Source organism: Calypte anna, chromosome 1, assembly GCF_003957555.1.
Source record: "Calypte anna isolate BGI_N300 chromosome 1, bCalAnn1_v1.p, whole genome shotgun sequence".
Classification (NCBI taxonomy): domain Eukaryota; kingdom Metazoa; phylum Chordata; class Aves; order Apodiformes; family Trochilidae; genus Calypte; species Calypte anna.
The window spans coordinates 68,856,634-68,878,039 of record NC_044244.1 but is presented as its reverse complement, the minus strand read 5'-3'; the positions used below and the strand labels follow the sequence as shown (position 1 = coordinate 68,878,039).

Here is a 21,406-nt window from a genome sequence, read left to right as displayed (position 1 = left end):
TCAGAACAATGACAGGATACTTGGTATGCAAATCCAGTTGCTGTGATTGCATGATCTTGAGCTTCTGCAAAATGACATTAAAAATACTCATTTTTTTCCAGATCATCAAGGTCCACAGTAAAACCGTAAATGGCAAAATACAGAAGAAAACTGTAGTGCATATTAAACCTACTGTGTTTTCTTCATTTGAGAGAACAGGACTTAAGTGTTTTTTAAAAAACAAAATTAGTCTATGTAATAAATTAGAGCACACTTCTCTGCATAGAACTGCAAGCAAAACTAAATATTTAATTTTAATCAAGTCCAAAGCTAATGAATTTTTCTATTGTACCATCAGCTAGTCCACTACTCTTTCATAGGGACACTTTTTTTCTTTCTAAAGGGGTACATAACTTCAGGAATTCTTCACAGAGCTCATCACAAGTTTGAGAGTAATTACTTGAAAATGCAGAGTTTTTAAAATTTCAGAATATGTGTTTCAGGCTGTTATGTTTGGGTAGACATTTTTACTATTATATAGATAAATGCGTGCAAACTTGTAACATCAGTGTTTTTTATGATTTTAGAAAAGATATAGATCATACATATATAGTTACCTGCTACAGTAGTTCTGCGGGAAAAGAGCAATTTGCTTCTATTTTACTAAAATATAGACAGTGAGGAGAGAGACAGCAAATGTGTAGGTGACCAGGAGCAGGGCTGCAGAGAGTGCCTGAGCTTGGTTCTTGTATTGGAGGGTGAGGGAGGCAACCTTGGAGGAAAATCTCTCAGGGGTCTGTACTGGGACCAGTACTATTCAACATATTCATCAATGACCTGAATAAGACAGTGGAGTGTGCCCTTGGCAAGTTTGCTGATGACACAGAACTCAGAGGGGTGACTGACACCCCAGAAGGCTGTGCTGCCACTCAGAGGGACCTGGGCACACTGGAGAGTGGGGCAGGGAGAAATTTAATGAAATTCAACAAGGGCAGGGTTAAAGTCTCACACCTGGGAAAGAACAACCCCAGGTACCAGTATAGGCTGGGGACTGAGCTGTTGGAGAGCAGCACAGGGGAAAGGGACCTGGGGGTGCTGGTGGATGGAAGGATGACCATGAGCCAGCAATGTGCCCTTGTGGCCAAGAAGGCCAATGGCATCCTGGGGTGTAGTTAGTAGGTTGAGAGGTTCTCGTCTCCCTCTACTCTGCCCTGGTGAGGCTGCATCTGGAATATTGTGTCCAGTTCTGGGCCCCTCAGTTTAAGAAGGACCTGGAACGGCTTCAAAGAGACCAGCACAGAACCACAAAGGTGATGGGGGGAGTGAAACATCTCCCTTATGAGGAAAGGCTGAGGGACCTGGGTCTCTTTAGCTTCTACGAGTCTGGGGGGCAACCTCATTTATATATATATATATATATTATAAAATAAATATATAAGGGGCGAGTGTCAGGAGGATGGAGCCAGACCCCTCTCAGTGATGTTCACTCACAGGAACAAGGGGTGATGAGTGCAAGCTGGAGCACAGGAGGTTCACTCAGCAAGAGAGATAGCATAATCTCAGTTTTATTCTGTTTCAAGGAGCTGTATTTACTCTGACACCATCAGGAGTCAAAAGAAAGGCTACATCCCAGTATTTTTAATTGCCAAATTTTGGCTTACAAAAAGCACTACCAAATACAAAGCTGGCAAAGGTCAAAACTGTCCCTGAACAATGAAGCATTGCAAGAAAGTGTCCTTGGAAGATGAGTATTGTGCTTCTTAGCAAATGTGAGTGTAAATGGATTTAGAAAATCCTTTTAAATTTTTATTTATCTGTCTTTGCCACACGGCTGTCAAAGTCTGTAATGTTGCTAGCATTACAATGTAAAGTTATTTTTCATCTATTCAAGGCATGGATAAATGCCAATCACTATGAAAGTCTGATAAAATTCTCACTGACTGTCATCTGAGGCTAGGACTTAGATTACTTAGGTTATCTAGCAGTGTCACAGTCATAATCTTGTTTTTTTGTTTTAAATAATGTGTATTTCTATGCTGATATTTCAATTAAATTGAACTATCCAATTAAACATCTTCAGCTCTAATTTTAGTAAAATCTCCCCTCTGATTGCGTGTAACTTGATCTAATTACAGACTTATTTTTCTGCAACAAGTAATACTTCTCTTTCTTGCTTTACTTACATGTAAATTTTTATAGCTACTGAGGATGTTGATTTACTCCTGACAGTTTAAATAGTAAATTATTCTCAGAAAGAACATTGCTCCAAAATTTTGATAATTTTGAATCTTCTAAAATATAAAGTCTCCCCCAAGAGCAGTTCATGTCACAGTCCATGGTGTGTCTGAAAACAGGTTCAAATATTTCTGGTTTTCACTTTTTCTGCCCTACAGGTTTGGAAAGTTGTACTAAGTTAGGCTCTATTGTGAATGAATGAGTGAGTGAGTGAGTGAGTGAGGACAGTTTTAAGATAGACACATCAGTCTGATGAGTTAGGACCAGGACCTATGAAAAAGAAATCTACTCATAGTCAGTTTATTTTTATGTTTAGATCTTAAAGAAGCCCTCAGTTAAACTTAGAAACAAAATTTTAAAATTCCCTGGTTTTTTCTTCCTTTTATATTGAAACAGTTGATGGCACAGAATATCACTTCATAAAGCAATCAGGTGCTTTTTCATTATAATATTGTAATATCTTTATATGTACAGAACATATTTTTATGGTCACTGTCCAGAAGGTTGAAATTGTTTGAATTACACTGAAATAATTATTTGAAGTCTCAAAATCAGATTATTCAAAAATTGCAATAACTATGAAAGCTTAATCTTACATAAACTCATGGACATACTATTTTTTTTACAAATTATGACAATGAATTTTTTGATTGACTCTTCTAACACATTTTAAAACTGAAATTTATATACATATTAAGGATAACAGTAATAATCTGTGTTTAGCCAAAGTTTTAAAAATGGGATTTTACACCTTTGTGGAAATCTTTAATTTTTTATTAAAATGTATGCCTAAACTGTATAATGAAAGTGTAAAAGGACAGCCACAAAATTAGAGTCAACAGTTGGTTCACAGAACATCAGTATTAGTCATGATCATGCTACTTACTATGTAATATTGATGTTCAGCAGTTCAGTGATTTAATTTAATGTGCTTTTTAATGCTGAAAAGGCAACTGTTAGGAGAAGGAGGGATGTATTTCCCGTTTTTAAACTCACAGTGTTATTTTGACAGAAAAATGAGAAAGAGAATGGAAATGAGAGCTCCCACTGTGTCAAAAAGTAGCATGGTCCATGTTGCTGGCCCACAACTCTAAAGGAGGAGTTAGCAATTAAATGCCCTGATGGAGAGCACACACAATACAGTCCCATCAGGCTCTAGGTTCTTCTGTATGAAAGCATGCAATTCAGCTCTCTCTCCTGGGATTACTCTTTGTTTGACAGCCCAGGCGGCTGTGATGTCTTTCTTTCTGATTTCTGTTGATTTATCAAGAAAATTACTTGCATACATTTGCAGTATGTATCTGAAGCCAATAATTGTTGGCTTCAAAGTTGCAACACTGTCTCTGGCTTGTCCCTTGCAATTTACTGTCTCTCCTTTTATACTTAAGATGGTGATTTCCTTTAGAAAGAAACCATCTCTGTTCTACTTTCATACTACACACTATGATAAAATACTATGCCTGGGGGCAGGATTTACAATGCAAACTCATGAGGAGGATTTAATATGAAATAGATTTGTTGTGTATATCAAGTATTATAGCATTAGGGCTGAAGGGAAAGTTACAACACTTTCACCTAGATCAGCCAATATATTCCAATATATTTAACTTATTTAACTTATTAAGAAAATATTTCCAATTATTTTACTTCTGGTCATAAAAATTTCCAAAGCTGTGTATGCATGGGATGACATATTTGGGTTTCTTGATGTTTTCAAATTACCATAAAAGCACCAGCTTGCTTTGTCAACTTTTCATAGTCTAGTTCTTGTCCCTTCGAAATAAATTTAATGGTTAAGACTTCTAAGCACAACTGAATTTTGAGAGACATCTTAGGTCAGAAGTCAGGATAGAGGAATCTAACTATATAAATCAATAACTACATCGTTGCTTGAGGAATCCAGCCACTGGATTTAGGAATCAATATGCAGATTACCTTTTGGAATTAAAATTTCCCAGCATAGGCCGCACCTGGAGTATTGTGTCCAGTTCTGGGCCCCTCAGTTCAAGAAGGACAGGGAAATGCTTGAAAGAGTCCAGCACAGAGCTACTAAGATGATTAAGGGAGTGGAACATCTCCCTTATGAGGAAAGGCTGAGGGAGCTGGGTCTCTTTAGTTTGGAGAAAAGGAGACTGAGGGGTGACCTCATCAATGTTTTCAAATATGTAAGGGGTGAGTGTCAGGGAGATGGAGTTAGGCTTTTCTCAGTGATTACCAGTGATAGGACAAGGGGTAATGGGTGTAAATTGGAGCATAGGAGGTTCAAGTTGAATATTCGAAAAAATTTTTTTACTGTAAGGGTGACAGAGCCCTGGAACAGGCTGCCCAGGGGGGTCGTGGAGTCTCCTTCACTGGAGACATTCAAAACCCGCCTGGACACGTTTGTATGTGAGGTACTCTAGGTGGCCCTGCTCTGGCAGGGGGGGTTGGACTAGATGATCTTTCGAGGTCCCTTCCAACCCCTAGGATTCTATGATTCTATGATATTAAGGCATTCCTGGGACCTGGTTTAGCAAGACTTACTTCAAGGGGCTAACTTTCTGACACGGTTGGCCTTACCAAGTGAAAAGATCTGGCAGACGGTGTGGCTGATGTTGCACATCTCTCAGCTCAGCATGATTTTTTTTTTCTTGATTGAAAATAGTGCATTAGGTGCTAGAGGCATTACTTCCTGGTACTTTTAAGCCCTGGGGAATAATTTATGACATTACTGCTACCATAGAAACTCATTTCAGCTCAACAGAAATTCAATTCATGGAAAAAGCTTTTGAGCCTGAATCATTCATCTGTTATTTCTCCTAAGAGCTTTGCCAATGCAGTCGAGACTTCTGGAAACATTTTGCAGTCCCTCAGAGCTATAGTTTTCTTCAGATTCTTTGAAACTCTGACTTTATCTACTGTGCGGTCCCACTGTCTGTCCTTTTAGTAGAGCTTCAACATAAACATTCCCCATACATCTCCAAAATGTCATCAGTTCCTAAAGAAGAGAAGAAATCTGAGGGCTACTGCTGAGTTTTCATAATATCAGAGCCCAATACTCTCTATCCAGGTTGGTTTAGATATTCCATATGAGAAAGGTTTAATGATTAATACTGAATTTTCTTTTTAAAAGATATTTGACATCACCTGGTATTTTGATTAAGAAAAGTGAAACAGCAATATTCTGAAATCACAAAGCCAGCACAATATAGCAATGCATTATCCAGTGAAATCACGTAATGAAGAGAATTCCCATTACCATTCTGTGTATGTTAACTGTCATGGCATTGGAGAGGATTGCATAGCTCTAAATCAGAGTTTGCAATTGGTAATAGAGGTTGATGCAATTATTAATCTTTGCCTCATTAAGTTGAGTCCCACTGCTTTTTTCACAAGTAACAGAGCACATACATTCCCTACAGAATGAGAAACTAGTGATGTATATCATTTTCTGCTGGATTCCTGTTCTTTCTGTATAGAAAAATCTTGACTGGGAAATTAGTTTTCATAAATGAGTGGCTTGATACAATGTTGTAGCCTCAACTTATTAACTTTTTTTTTCAGTAGCAAAATGTACCAAATTCAGTTTCTCTTGATTGAAGTATTTATCTACAATTATAAGAATATTTACCTTTTACAAAGCCATTAAAAGATAAATGTTTGACATAAGCTGTTTAATACAGAGTATTGTTGTTAATTTATACAAACAAGCAACTGTTTATAAACTTTAAGCAAGTACAGTCTTCTGGAAAGGAGATTCAACTTTTCATTGAATTTTAATATCCTCTTGACTGTAATTATCTTTTTTTCCTCAACTTTCTCATATCATGACATTTTTGTAGATACACCAAGTAGTTGATGAGTAAAGAGAAGTCCCTTTACTCACTTAATTTACATTTATTTGTTTCGTACTATATGTAACAAATACTTCCAGATAATTATTTACATATTTATCTCCACCTTTTGTCCTGTTGCCCATCAAATAATGCATTATCCACACTCAGAAACCTGACAGATTAAGTTGTTTGAGCAAGTTAATTACTATTAACTAATAACCTCTTACCAGTTTATCAGGGCAAGTGCAGAGTTTAAATCAGGGCTACTGTCATGGATACTTTGGCAATACTTAAACATTACAATCTAAATCTGATTTGTGGCATTTAGACTCATGTTGTGGCTTGATGTGCTCTTGCAACCCAAAGGCAATGTGCCCTTGCAGCCAAAAAAGCCAACTGCATCATGGGCTGCACTAAAAGACATATCCAGCAGGTCAAGAGAGGTCAAGATTCTCCCCCTATATACTCCACTCTTATGAGACCTCACCTGAAGTACTGTGTCCACTTCTAGAGCTCCCAGCACAAGGATGACATAGAGGAGTAGGTCCAGAGAAGAACCATGAAGATGATCTCAGGGCTGAAGGACTTCTCTGAAGACAGGCTGAAACAGATGGGGTTGTTCAGCCTGGAGAAGAGAAGGCTTCAGGGAGCCTTTAGAGCAGCCTTCCAGTACCTGCTGGGGAACTGCAGAAAACTGGGCATGGAATCTTATACGGGCATGGAATCATAGGACAAGGAGCAATGGTTTTAAACTGGAAGAGAGTGGCTTTACGTTAGAGATTAAGAAAAAATTCTTTAGTGTGAGGGTGGTGGTACACTGGAACAGGTTGCCCCAGGAGGTTCTGGATGCCCCATCCCTGGAAGTGTTCAAAGCCAGGTTGGATGGGGCTTTGAGCAACCTGGCCGAGTGGGAGGTGTCCCTGCCCATGGCGGGGGAGTTGGAAGTAGATGATTTTCAAGGTCCTTCTAGCCCAAACCATTTTATAACTCTATGATCTCACACACTGCTAGCAGGCTGGGAAAAGTACCAGAGTATGTAAACCTGGCTAGAGATGGAGAAAGGAGTACCTGGATGACAGTCACCTGAGAGCTCATGGGCTCTAACTCTGGCTATAGTAAAAATTTTCCTTTTAAGTTAATAAGCTTTGCATTTATAAATTGGCTTCAAAGCATTCATAGGTTTGGTCTAGGGACTGAAATTTTGGAAACTAAATCCTCCAAAGTTTCTCCACTGTTGTGATTCAGCTGAATTCCAAAGGCTTCAGAAAGAGGGTACTAAGGCAAATAGAGAACATAGCCGTAAGGTTTTGAAGCATTCCGGAACTGCTACAGCACCCTGAGCTTCAGCGTATCTCATTTTATATTGTGGTTGCTGTCTTGTGGTTGTCATAAGAAATATAAACAGCTAATTTAGCAAAGATAGAATGTTACCTCATTTAGCAAAATTACCTGATAATACATACATATGCAAACAACTTTGGGAAGATTTATGAGGTTACAGTACTGAATTATTTCAACTCAGCTGACAATTATGAGCATGATCTGAAATAAGTATCCAACATCTGTAGGATTTCTTGTGTGGATGTTTACTTGTAATTTTTAGAATGATCCTGTTTCTGGATATATACTGTAAATGAATATACCTCAGGGAAAATATGTATATAACACACATTTTTACACAGTGGCTTGCTTGGGGGGGTTGTTTGAATTGCTGGGGGTTTTTTCAGTTTCTGAAGCTTGGGGATTAGCACATCTCGGAGAAATACAAATCATAAACTATTTTACAGTAAAATATAAGAACTTTGTGAAGTATTTCTGTCCAGTGAATCTGAGAGATATATCTATGGGCATGTGGGAATGAGATTGTATTCATTCTGTTTCACAGAGGAGGTATAAGTATGTTTGTTTATGTTGCAAATACACCAGTGTTTCTGAGAATACTCAGTGTTTCTGAGTATTATTAAAGTCATGTTTCCATTTCTCTTGATGTGAGTTACTATAAATGCAGAGTGATAAAGAAGGGCTAAGTTATAGTCTGAGTCTAGTGGTTTATGAGGTGTAACCATATCTATCTGGGGAAAGTATTTGACAATCTGTATGTGTGCATTTATGACTGTGCATTTATTTCAATAAAACACTGCCTTAGAAGGGTAATTTTATTTCCTCTTCTCTTCATATGACTCTTCCAGGTCTTGTGGTGATAGCCATAATTCTAAACTGAGGTTTCCTGAATAGAAGAGCTCAAAACTGTGATGTATACTCTGTCCTGACCATGATAATCTGTTTTTTTTTATCTGGAGACACAATGTAGTAAGAAGAGACAGATCTAACTTTGAATGGTAGTAATGAAGAAGGATAATGAACTTCAAAGAGAAACTGTAGCTCCAGAGCAATTCTGCTTGTTTGAAGTGCAACTTTCATTTAGAGCACTGGATCTGGATGAGCAAATCTGATTTAGTTTTCAAAGTGACAGATACACTTCAAATGAGTCCAACACCTTCTGAAGTGTGTGTGTGAAGATTGGGTAGCAAACCTTTCTATGGCACACACTTCTAAATTTTCCTTTTTATGGAGAAATCTGCATTGTGCTAGGTGGAGTCATCTAAGTTATATACCTGAACAAACAGAACTTTAGTTCATATATTGTGTAATGTTTATGTAAGGTGATTATATGCATACATTAATAGTTCTGGCAAGGTGTGCAATAAAACTTTGGAATATGCATTTATTTGTTATCAGAGCAGATACTACAGCACTTTTTAGAAGTCTGGACTAGGTCACAGATTTGGAGTACTGTCCTGCTGGTAGTCATGCATTCCACAGGCACCACACATGCCTGAAGGGCTAAATAACAAATTGTAGACTGAGAGGTGTGAATTGCCTGGACTCTCAGCAGAATCAGCCTCTGGGCCCCCTGTCCAGTGGCAGCTCAAAAAATTTTAGCTAATGAGGTGAATTTTTTAGTTATTGAATGCAGTCAGCAGAGCTCTGCAGAGCTATTGATATGCAGTATTTTTTCTTTTATATTGAACCTACTTCTCATACCCAAGAGTACACTATGTACAGAAGATGTAATTAAAATTTTGTGCTCCTTTCATGAATGCAGCATATTACAGAACATCAGTGAAAACATCCTTTCATCAAATTTCTGATTTAGTGTTCCTAAGTCAACAAGACTTTTTCTATTACATTAGCTGACTCAAAATAAATAAAATCCCTTAGGATAATAAATGATTTTATTATTCTCACTATTAACTACCTGGCTTTATAAATTGTTTTTTTTTTTTTAGAGAGGAAAAAAAACAAAAAACCAACTTTTATTATTATTCCCTTGTAGTGAAATGAGGCAACCAGGTGCCACTAATTGCCAGGCAGTGGGCATGAGCTTGTGTTAAGCCCACCTGTGCCTGATTAGGGCAGGCCCCAACTGCGCATGAGCAGGACCAGGGGGCCAATAAAAGGTGAGGCTTGAAGCACAGGCTCAGCTCAGTCCTGAGCAAGGCAGCAGAGAGGTCAGTTGAATCTGGAGCAGTAGCACTGAGCCAGGCTAACCAGTCCTGAGGGCAACAGACTCAGGGCACTATTTGTGCTCTTCTGCTGGAACATCTGTTGGACCTTGGAGTGCCGTGCCCTAAGAGAGGTTTGTCTTGCTACATTCCCTTATTTTAAAATCTGTGACATCAGATCCTTGTTGGTTGTGGGGTTTCTGATATGGAAAATGCCATTTTGTAATTTGGTGGTTTAGCATCTGTTGGAAAATAGTATATTTTTCCTAAGGACAACCTCTGTGGAAGTAATTGCCAGTTTATCGTATGGCTTGATGAATAACATCTGCAACTCATTATCTCATTCTTGCTGCTGAAGTTTTTAACTATAGTAATACTATAGACCCAATGAAAGATTACTGTTAGCAGACTTGGTGTATAAACCAAAGTTTGAAAAAATCTTGATGTTAACTCTATGGCATATAAAAACCAAAATGTTCTAAGTTTGCTGGGAAGAACAAAATTGGGGTTCTTACTTGAGGTAGATAGTTGTATTTTGTGGGTAGGTTAACTGTTTATAGATAACTGGAAAGAGATAAAGTCAACAAAAGAAAAAGCCATTTGTTTTCAGTGTAAGGATCAATTTCTACAAAACAAACCACTTATATCTTACTTTTCCTATCAAACAGAAATCAAATTAGTGAAATCTATGGCATAAATAAGCTCCATCTGAGAAACCAAGAAATTGCCATGTGCAAATGCAATTTCATTATAGAAGTCAATATATAGTATAGCCATCAAAATTAAAGGACCCAGCAATAGGAAGTAAAGTAGAATTTACAGTAATGAAACTGTATATAAGGAGTCATTTTCATGGGCACAAAAAAATGGAAATATCTTCCAAATGTCATTTATACTATCTTAATATTCTGAGAGAAGTCTATAAACCCTCACAGGTAGTTGTCTGAACTGTGACTGAAAGTGTGTCCCTACAACAATTCCTTTATAGCCAGCTTTATATTGAAGTCATCATCCCACTCTACTTGGTGCTTGTCAGACTGAACCTGGTGAACTGCATCCAGTTTTGGTCCCTGCTGTACAAAAAGAATGCAGAGAGGCTGGAGAGGGTCTAGGGAAGGACCACTCCATCAGGTCCATGCCCTTCCTGTATTGCAGGCTCCAGAGGTGGATGCAGTACTCCAGGTGAGGTCTTACTAGAGCAAAGTTTATAATTACTACCAATTTATATTTTGTACTTCTAAAATTTTAATTAATTTAAATTTAATTTAAATTAATGCTGGAGGAGGGGAGTGGTGATTGCCAGCAGTGACACCAAGTGTGAAGTGATCCCTGGTATATAAAGTTGTATATAAAGTTGAGAATTTTATTTACTTCTCTCAAAAAAACCTTTATTTAGGCTGAAGAAGAATCTTTATTTAGGCAAAGAAGAATGAGACATCTATAGAGCCGAAAAGGTAATTTACCCAACTGCCTTTATGGAATTCCTATGTAGAAAAATAAGGAATTCAAAATTGCCATTCTTTTCAACCTAAAAGAGATATGGCATGCTGGGTCAATCACATCCTAGAAATACTTGTATTCCTCTTTGCTGGTCTCAGGTGTGCAGTTTGGATATAGATTTTAATACAACATGCCTTCCAGATTTGGTGAGAGAAATCCAACCAAGAACATAGAATATTTGCACATTCAGGCATCAGTTAGCACCTATTCTTGCCATGAAAAAAAAATTATATTAAATGCAGTTTATGTGAAGAGATCAGTTGATGGATGAGGGCAGCTAGTACATGATTTTGGTTTTAACTTGACCAAGTTCTTTGATAAAAACTCAACTTTTAAACTTTCTGTTCTAGAAAAAAAACATAATATTTGCAATATTCTGAAGTTAGTAGAATTTTAGTCAAATAAAGGAATTAAGCATTTTTCCACTTTGTCATCTATAATTTTTACACACTTAGAAAATTCAGGGAAAATGGGAAACAGTTGAAAATAGTCAAGAGATCATATTTTTCACTTGATTTTATAAAATGAAAAATATAATTTTTAATCTTTTAACTGTCTTTAAAATATTGTTATTTACTATGCTATTTTAAATTCTGAGAGGGAAAAAAAATCATTTTACTGTGGAAGCAGTCTGAATCAAATCAGCAGTCTTGTTGACCTATTGTTAATAACTGAGTGATCATGGGTAGAATTTACCCAGAGACAATGCTACGGAAGGAGGAAAAAAGAGAAGTGTCAGAACAGGATGTGTTCCCCAAAATGAGGAGGAAGGAAAAGTCACACTGTATTTTGCCTGGAATAAACCAAGATGCAGAGCAGAGAAAGTTGAAGCTAGAGAAGTAAAAAGTTTGAAAAGTGAGTCAGGTGTGCTAAAAATCAGCCAGGGCTTGTAAACTGGAATTGACACCAAAATAAACTGCACGTTCCTTTCCAACATTGTAAGACAAAGAAAGCTTGTTCAGTTTACTGATAAATATGCATTGCTTCTTCCAGCCACCCTTCATAAAGGCTTTTTGTCAGGATTTATGTTAGGTTATTTCTCAGAGCCATCTACTGACCTCACACTGCCTATTAATGAGAGCTGTATATGTGTGTATATGTGCTGAAGCCATTGTACAGTCTGTAAAGCACTTGGATAATTTGCATGTTATCCAAGGTGTTATAAAAAAAATTTAGGGTAATACACAGAAAGTAACGTGCTGGCAATGAGAGGCTGTATATTCTTGTTGTTCCATATAGCCATTTATTCTTCACTAATGCTACTGCTCTGTGATCATTTCACATACTTAAACATCTAGGGAAATATACCTCTGAATTAGAATATAATAAATCCAGTTTTCCATAATACGTTTTTAAAAGTTACTCCCAGTCTGCCATTTTGAACCATATTTTGTTCTCTTTACTGATAAATGATAAATATCTAACTATGGAGTAGTAATTTGTAATCAGCACAATCATTTAAGACATATTGATATGAATATCTTTTAGTGACATTTGAAAAGAATAACATACCTTGAAATTATTTATGTACTTTTAGAAGTATCAAATATGATTATCTGCAAAAACAGGCATTATTAAATGCAGAAAATATGATGGTGCAGTTTCTCTTGTGATATAGCTGATTCACTTCTTAGTTCAGTAGTATGATTTGAAGGAAAATCATTACACCCCTAGCTAGCAACACTTTCATCACACTTGTTCTGCCATAGTGTCTTCCATGAGTAATACTTCTACAAAACAGAGTACACTATGTATAGTAGGACATTCTGAAATATGCCTAATTAAAAAAAAAAAGTAAACCGGTCTGCAGTTTCACCCTACATTTTCTATAAGATCATGTGCTCTTTAAAAGTTACCCACCTCAATGCAGAATTCAGCTTTATGATGTTTGCACATGTTTCTGAGTGATGTTTTATCCCATAGTGTTTCAGTAATAATCCAACAGCTGGTTAATTTGGTTATAAACCCTCAATATTCCCATCAGCTGGGAGCCAAGCCCTGAAGGCATTATAGTTGTCATTTTCAAAGTTACAGAGTATATCGTCCTCCACTGGGATATCTATTCCAAATGGACCAATCTAGGTAACATGAACTGCAAAGCAAGAGACTTCAAATTTGCAATTTTTTTTCTTTTTAAAGGGGAAAAAAGAAACAAACACCACTTTAATACCACTTTAATTTAACACCACTTTAATACCACTTTAATTTAACACCACTTTAATACCACTTTAATTTTATTCTTGTTCATAAATATAGGATAGGGAATCTAGCTTTTCATAACTGGTTTTGCTACATAATATTAAAAAAATAAAACTTGGGCTATATTTTTATAATCTTTAACATTTACTTTTTTATGGATGGAGGCTGCCAAGTTCTTTGAAGCCTCCAACTTTATAGCTTGATACTGGTGAGAAAGAAAGAACGTGGAATTTTTAGCATTTAGTGCCTTGTACTTGAGATTTTTTTTTTAAAGCTTTTGTGGACTTCTACTTGCTGTGATAACCTGAAGAGTCTCACAGAACACAGGAAATTTTAGATAAAAAGTAAAAATCTGTTGTCAGTTTTATCATAGCCTTTCCCCCTTATCTTTCTGTCTTATTATTACTGTAAGTGTGAAACCTAGCTTTGTTTTAAAAGACCAGTACCCATGGGGTTGACATTTTTCTCCGGGAAGCATAAATATTGCTGATCACTATACAACAGGAGAGCACAAAATCTAAATCATTTTAAAATAGAGGGAGTGTTTAGCAGTTTTCCATCGAAGAGCAAGTGACTGTGAAAAAAAACAGGAATGTCAACTACACTTTTTTTAGCTGATGTCATGTAAAATTTACATTTTCACATTATATTACACTTTTTGCAAGATAGCCTGGGAAGTAATGGAACTTGGGCTTGTGTTTGGTATTATTTAGAGAAATGGGTCATTATTTGTTGTACTACTTTTTAGCAGTGATTCTAAAGCCATGTGAATTACATTCATGTGATTATTGCCTTGGCTTTCAGTGAAAACTATCATAGCAGATTCATTCCGATGCCTTCTGTAAGTAGTGCCAGATTTCTTTATGAAGTCATCCTGTGTGAGAAGTCATTGCCAAAAATTGAGCACTGTCATAATACTGATGTTGTTGAGGAGATTTACTTTGGCTTCTAAAGTCTGTAGGAATTATCCTTTCAGTAGCAAGAAGGATATTGAGGTCCTGGAACAGGTCCAAAGGAGGGCAACCAAGCTGGTGAAGGGACTTGAACACAGATCCTATGAGGAGAGGCTGAGGGAGCTGGGGCTGTTCAGTCTGGAGAAGAGGAGGCTCAGGGGAGACCTCATTGCTCTCTACAACTACCTGAAAGGAGGATGGAGCCAGGCAGGGGTTGGTCTCTTTTCCCAGGCAACTCTCAGTAAGACAAGAGGGCATGGTCTTAAATTGTGCCGGGGGAAGTTCAGATTGGATATTAGAAAGAATTTTTTCACGGAAAGGGTGATCAGACATTGGAACGGGCTGCCTGGGGAGGTGGTGGACTCTTCGTCCCTGGAGACATTTAAAAAGCGACTCGATATGGCACTCAGTGCCATGGTCTAGTGACTGTGGCGGTAGTTGATCAAGGGTTGGACTCGATGATCTCTGAGGTCCCTTCCAACCCAGCCTATTCTATGATTCTATGATTCTAAGTGGGTACTATAACAGGAAAATCAGCCAGAATACATCACAGTTCCTGACAGGGGTATATTCTTCACATTATCTTTAAACTTATCTAGGAGTACTATAATGTCAACTAATGTTTAAACATTTACCATTTAGTTTCTTTTGGGCTGACTTGTAATATATTTTGAGTACTTTTGGCACTCTTGTTCTTCTAAAAAAAAATCATGAAAGTAACATGATACAGTGGTTGAATTCAGATGACATTTATAGAAAAATGAGGTTACATATGCTGCAAAGCTAAATGCATATCCAAATTCATTCAATATGTTCAAAAGCCTTAATCACATACATACATTTTATCTAGTATAATACTAAGTTGTCTAGTAGTCTCTTTGGGTGTAATCTAGAAGAAAATCTGGTTTGGGGTTTATTTTAAGATACTGAAAGAGAATTTTGGGGATCTTGGTTTTCCTCAGGGGAAAAGAAAATTATATCTGCATTAACTTGGAACAGGTCAATAATGGTAAAAATTCATGCACAATGCTAGGATATCTATAGAGAGGCTACACAAGTTTGAGATTTCTTCTACCCAGAAAGGGATGGCTGAGTAAGTAAATATTTGCATTACCTAGTTCAAAATCTGCTGTAAGTTGAACCAGGTATTTAAACAAGGAATTCCTTCTTTGTCAAAAGCTATACAGCAGTTCTCCCTTTGTCCAATTTTCTTTGTATGAATCTATTTTGAGTCTTGATTCTTGTAGATGTTATCATTGGGTCTGAGACTCAGAAAAGCTTGTTTTCTTTCAAGGAGCACTGACTCTGTGTATTATGTGTGAGTAACTGCATATTTCAGAATTTCTGTACATGGTTACCTTTCTGGAGAAAAATAAAAATACAGAGAGCATGGGGTAACAAGTCCACTGTCTCTTACATAACAGAAATCTCATCCTTTTCATTTTTCTCTGTAAATAATAACCTCTTACAGTGTCACATTTAATCACATTTTCCGCATTTTAGATGTTTTGCAGACCAATAAAGTACCCAGGATAACACAGTTAATTCCTTGATGCTTTGAAGCATGTTTAGTGATGATCTAAAAGCCACTAAGGTCACATCTGAAGAAAAGCACCTTATTCCCTGTCTCTGAAAATACTGTGAGTCAAACAAAGTAGTACTTGGTTAAAATTAGAAATTGAGTATTTTGGCATATTGTGGCCCACCATCATATTTAATTCAGGCCAATTTTCATGAAGGGATAAAAGAAAAAAGCCTACTGTATAAAAATGAGGAAAAGGGAGACTGAACTGATTTTAATTGACTTATTAGTGGAGCAGTATAGAAAATTCTCCAGGCAAACAACTTCATAGTGCAAACTGATCTGATAATACATTTAAGAGATTAATTCAGAGGCTACTGACAGTTTTGAAAGTATGATTTTTATAAGGACAAAGAGTTTTAGTCCTGAGATCTAAACAGATTTCCTGTTCTTACTAGGACCCTGATGCAATACCCTGTTTCAGGGTACAGATTTTTAAATCTAAAGTTGTGTGCAAGTGAAGTCTTATCTTGAAAAGAAATGCAACAATACACATTTCAGAACACTGGCACTAAATCTATACTTTTAAATCTTGCATTCAACTTAATCGAGAATCAAAGATGATCAGTATGGAGGTTGTAAATTTCAAAGATACACAGTGAAATACCTTCAGAATTTTGTAGTTTTTTGTCTTGTTTATAGGAGTCTATAAGAAATTTGTGTATGAGTAATAGAAAAAGTCCTACAATAAATCCTTGGTCATTTGAAAAGTGTGGAGAATTTCCAACATTATTTCCAATGACAGCTTGCCCAGGGGGTTTGTGGCTGCCCCCTCCCTGGATATATTCAAGGGCAGGTTGGATGGGAATTTGAGAAACCTGGCCTAGTGGGAGGTGTCCCTGCCCTTGGCAGGGGAGGTTGGAACTAAATGATCTTTAAGGTCCCTTCCAATCCAAACCATTCATTGATTCTATGGTTCTATCATTCTAACACTAAGAAAGAAGCTATAATTAGTTACTAAATAAGGGGTTGAAACTGTAAGGGAACTGTAGTACTACGCCCTATGTTGAAGGAATTCCATCTAATTTGTAGGGAAGCAAATAGCTTCTGTTGAATGTAAAATAAAACCATTCTTCCTCCATGCAAATACTTGGTTCAGTCATTCCTGAAGTGAACTGTGGTTCCAAGATGGAAAATATAGAGGAAGAGATTTTAAGCATCATCCCTCCATTGTTTCTCCAACTGAATTTTATGTTTTTTTTGTTTCCCTTACAAAACTTATCCTTGTTTTCAGTAGTTGCCTTTTTTTGTGTGAGGATGCTGAGAGGCTGTTTTTATTTGCATTTTAATTTTCTCTGTTCAGGACTGTATAAACAGGATGAACAATTAAGTATTGCAACTAGGTCTCATGCTTTCTGTGGCATACCATCAGCTTGGAGACTTGTTATACATGCTTTCTGCTTATTAGGTCATCAAAAATAAACATCCCAGGCCTATCCTGGGTACAATAAGCAAGGAAGGCAGCATTTGGTAAGCCAGCCCCTAGAGGCAGGTTTAATGGTAAGGGAGCTGTGGTCTGCCTCCACTGCACAGTCCTGCTGCCAACACATCTGGCAGCACTGTCAGCCTGCCTGTCCCCATGGCCTCCCACTCTCCCAGGCACCCTTCAGCCTCTGCTCTGACTGCATCTCAGCTGCTTCACCAGGGGAGGTCCTTGATTTTTTTTTTATTTTTATTTTTTTACTTTGAAATGCCTAGCCCTCTTTTCAGCAGCTACAAGTTTCTGTTGAACTTGTTTTCAAGGCTCCTGCCCTCTCTTCAAAGATAAACATGGGATGAACAAAAGGGATGCAAGTTTGAGTCAGCTGTTTTCCAGTAAGACAGTGTTATAGCCCAAATATTAAAACAAAAAGAGAAATGGCAGATAGGCTCCTAGCCTGAATGTTCTTTCAGATGTTAAAAAAACCTCTTTTTTTTAGGTTGTTTAGTTAGAAGATAACTTCATTAGTATTCTGTTGTCATAGTATAATATAAAAACAGTTCAAACAACTGAATTTTTAAAAAATAGTTATAATTCAATTTAGTTTTTAATTAGCTTTCTAGTCACACAATTTCTACATAAGCTTTAAGAGTGCAGTTGTGCCTGTCAAATCATATTAGTTATGCAACAGATACTACCTTCAGGGCTCCCAAAGTATGACTGACCATGCAAGATTTCTGCTGCAAATAATAATTCCAGATGACAGTATTCCCTTGACCCCTGTTTATATTGGAGGGAATTGCAAGAGCAGAGGTTGTTCTCCTCATCTTATTTATTACATACTAGGTAAAACAAAAATTGGCTTCATTTTGCTTCTAACCTAACCTGTGGGAGAAACATTTCCTGGAGCACTATCATATGGATATCATATCGCATGGATAGCTCAGACAAAGGGGATATATTTAAAATGAGTTTTATTTGTGGTTTTGGAAGCCTGAATTGAAAGGGAACTTATTGTGAGGTTTTATTCTAGTTATCAATTTATCAAAACAGATATGACAGAAACAATAACTTGTGAAGTTCTAGGGCAAACTCAAGTTTCCTTTGGGGCTTTTCATGTAACACGCTTATGGTTCAAACACCAAGAAAGAAAAACCTCTTCCTGTCATTCTGCTCAAAGTTCTTCACAGCTGAGAAGTCAAAGCCCTTGATGACTGAGCAGTCTCTAGTACTTCAGATGAAGAAAGTTGGCCACCCAAGGTACAAGGAGGTGACTTATAAATACTAGTGCTACAGATATGTCAAGGGCACAGAGGAATTTGCAAGACCAGCAACTAAATAATTAACAGGCTTTAAGGTGCTATATCACTGACTTAAGCCAAAATGTGTGAAATACTGGACACAGGCTAAAGTGGATACTAATAGTTATTATGAATGTAAGCTGAAGGTATTTTGAGGATGAGAGAACACTACATCAGGTATGAGATTCTCTTGGAGCAGATTTTTGAGCCATGTACATTTTTTAAGCAAGGAAAAACTTAAGCTGATGGCCAAAGAAAATTTCCATTGAATAAGCTCCGTCCTACTCAGAATAGTATGAACTCTATTCCTTGATTATTTGACCTTGTATTGACCAAAGCATCAGGACTGTAGTGCTGGTAGCAGCCTTGCCTCAGTACAGCAAAGAATATACAATTTGATAAACTTATACCTGTTCTGTTTCCAAGCAAAGCAACAAAAGGATCTTATCAGACTTGCTTTGACTTACTGTAGAAGAACCAGAACTATAAGTCACCAGATGTGTTTTGAGCTTAAAACCTCACTGCCTGCTTCATGGGATCAATAGCTGATCTCTAAAACAAAATCCACTGAGGATATCAGAACACCACTTTCCTTAACCATCATGCAAATTTCATGGAAGTTTAATGGAGATCCAGTTACAGCTGCTGAAAAATTAAAAAAAAAAAACAAAAAACCAAAAAAAACCTACACATTGTCAGAGTATTACTTGAAATCACTTTTAGATATATTATTAATAACATCACATACCAATAAGTACTTAGAAATTTACTTAGAATAGGAATACCTGCCACTCGGTTGAAGAATAATCTGTTCAGATTACAGCTACTTTCAGGAACTCAAAGGGAACCAGCAAACCAAGCCCTTTTGAGATCATTCCTAGCTTTTGCCTTAAATAAGTAGATTAGTCTCAGCTGCATCCCACTGGCTGATAAAATAAACCACCTGGGCATGTTTTGGTTTTTTTTCTTAAACTGCTTTCTTTTGGGGGAGAGTGATAATTAGGAATAACTTCAGTTTAACTCTGCTATTTGTGGGAGCTCTTAAGCACTGACTAATTTGGTCAAACTAAATTTAACTTATTTAAAAATAGGTTTATATCTTTGCTAAGTGGCAATGCTGTTGATCAGGGCATCTTTTTTTCTGACACATGATGACAGATTTTAAGGGCTCTTCATCCTTTGACTCACCATTTCCCTGAGATGTGTAGCATCTTTTTGCTGTAATGGATAAAATTAACTGCTAGAATTTAATATATACATCCACTGTCAGAAGCAAACATGTATGGAGTAAAATGCTTTCATTATTGAAATGAATACCAAATCTCTGCCCTTTGTACTGACAGAAACATATATTGTTGAGGACTCATAGCAGTGGTTAAATTCAGACATTTTAATAGAAATTTTGATGACTGAAAAGTTTGGTTTTTCCTCAGATCTGTTAGTTGCATATGTAAAACTTACCATTGGAAGCAACTGAAAATCTAGTCTCACTTTATGATGTTATTTCATAGGAAATTCAGTCCAAACCTCAATATTGCTGTGACTCATCACAAACTTTCACTATAATGCCCAAATACATTTTAATAGTAAAATTCAAATATCAAGTAAAAATTATGAGACTTTCTTTCTTTCACAATGTTGATCTTAACCTTAATTTTTTTCTCCCATGCCACATTGCAACTGCTGCCTTATGGAGACAAGAAAACTTGCTTAGTGGATATGTTGAATTGAACCTCATTATGAAATCTAGTGTCTTGGTTGCTATGAAATAGTCCAGTTTTATTCTTCTGGTGTGCTTCTCATAGCTTATGTATGGAAGATGATGCCATCATCTTGAACCCTAATTTTTTTGTAAACGTAAATCAGTGTTTTCCACCCATGCTTTGTATTCCATAGGCCAAAACTTGAAATGGTTTTAGTAGAACCTGATGCTTTCATATGACATCTTAGATCTTGCTGATGATTTTAAAATCCTCAAACTCTAGAATGCATATGGATTTAATTATTCTAGTGCTTGCATCTTGAGTAACTGCAGATATAATTTTATTCTCCAGGAATTTGCTGCACTGACAAAAGAACTGAATGCATGCAGGGAACAGCTGCTTGAAAAAGAGGAGGAGATTTCAGAACTGAAAGCTGAGAGAAACAACACAAGAGTAAGTATCCAGTAGACCTTTTCTGGGTATCATGCATGTGTAAAGCAGGAGAAATATATTTTTATATAAGTTTAGATCTTCTCTTACATAAATAAGACAAAATTCCAGCATTTTTAATAAGTACATAAGACTTGTAAGATTCTAAATAACTCGCTACAGTACCAGAGGAGATTGTTGTAAGAATAAGAAAGACATTACAAAAATAGCAGATTTTGTGTATAACATAGGAAGTCCAATGAGTTTAAATGTTTCCTAAAGCAAGGGACTCATGCAGACTTTAAAACCCCAGGGCCTGCATAAGTAACATGTACATATCCTTGCCTCTTGTATCAAGGCAAAAGGCAAAGTTACAACAGACCCAGCTTTCCTTCGTTCTTTGGATTTAGATGAGATGAAGGCTGCTGCACACACTGCAGTGAATCTGCTGTTTAGTTTGTATGCAGCCATGCAACCTCAGAAGTAAATATGATGTACCATACAGGTGAGAGAGGACAGCATTTCACTCTAAGTTTACTATAATCTATTTCAGTCAGAAAAATTTATTCTGTCAACACCTTCTTAAAATTCTCAAATGGTGTTGTCACAGCTTAGCAGTATGGGTGGACCACAAACCTAAGGACTCCATCCTCCTGGCACTCGGCTCTTACATATTTATAAACATTGCTGAGGTCACTCCTCATTCTCCTGTTCCCCAAGCTGAAGAGCCACAGCTCCCTCAGTCTTTCCTCTCAAGGGAGATGTTCCACTCCCTCAGTCATCT

At 36.9% G+C, this 21,406-nt stretch overlaps 1 protein-coding gene across 1 annotated transcript in view; it reads left to right on the top strand.

Annotated features, from left to right (window-relative positions):
- PPFIA2 (PTPRF interacting protein alpha 2) overlaps positions 1-21,406 on the top strand; it is a 281,670-nt gene that overhangs the window by 148,063 nt on the left and 112,201 nt on the right. Inside the window, exon 4 of the mRNA XM_030446493.1 lies at positions 20,545-20,646. Within this exon, the coding sequence (XP_030302353.1) occupies positions 20,545-20,646 (102 nt within the window). The remainder of the gene's footprint in view (positions 1-20,544; positions 20,647-21,406) is intronic.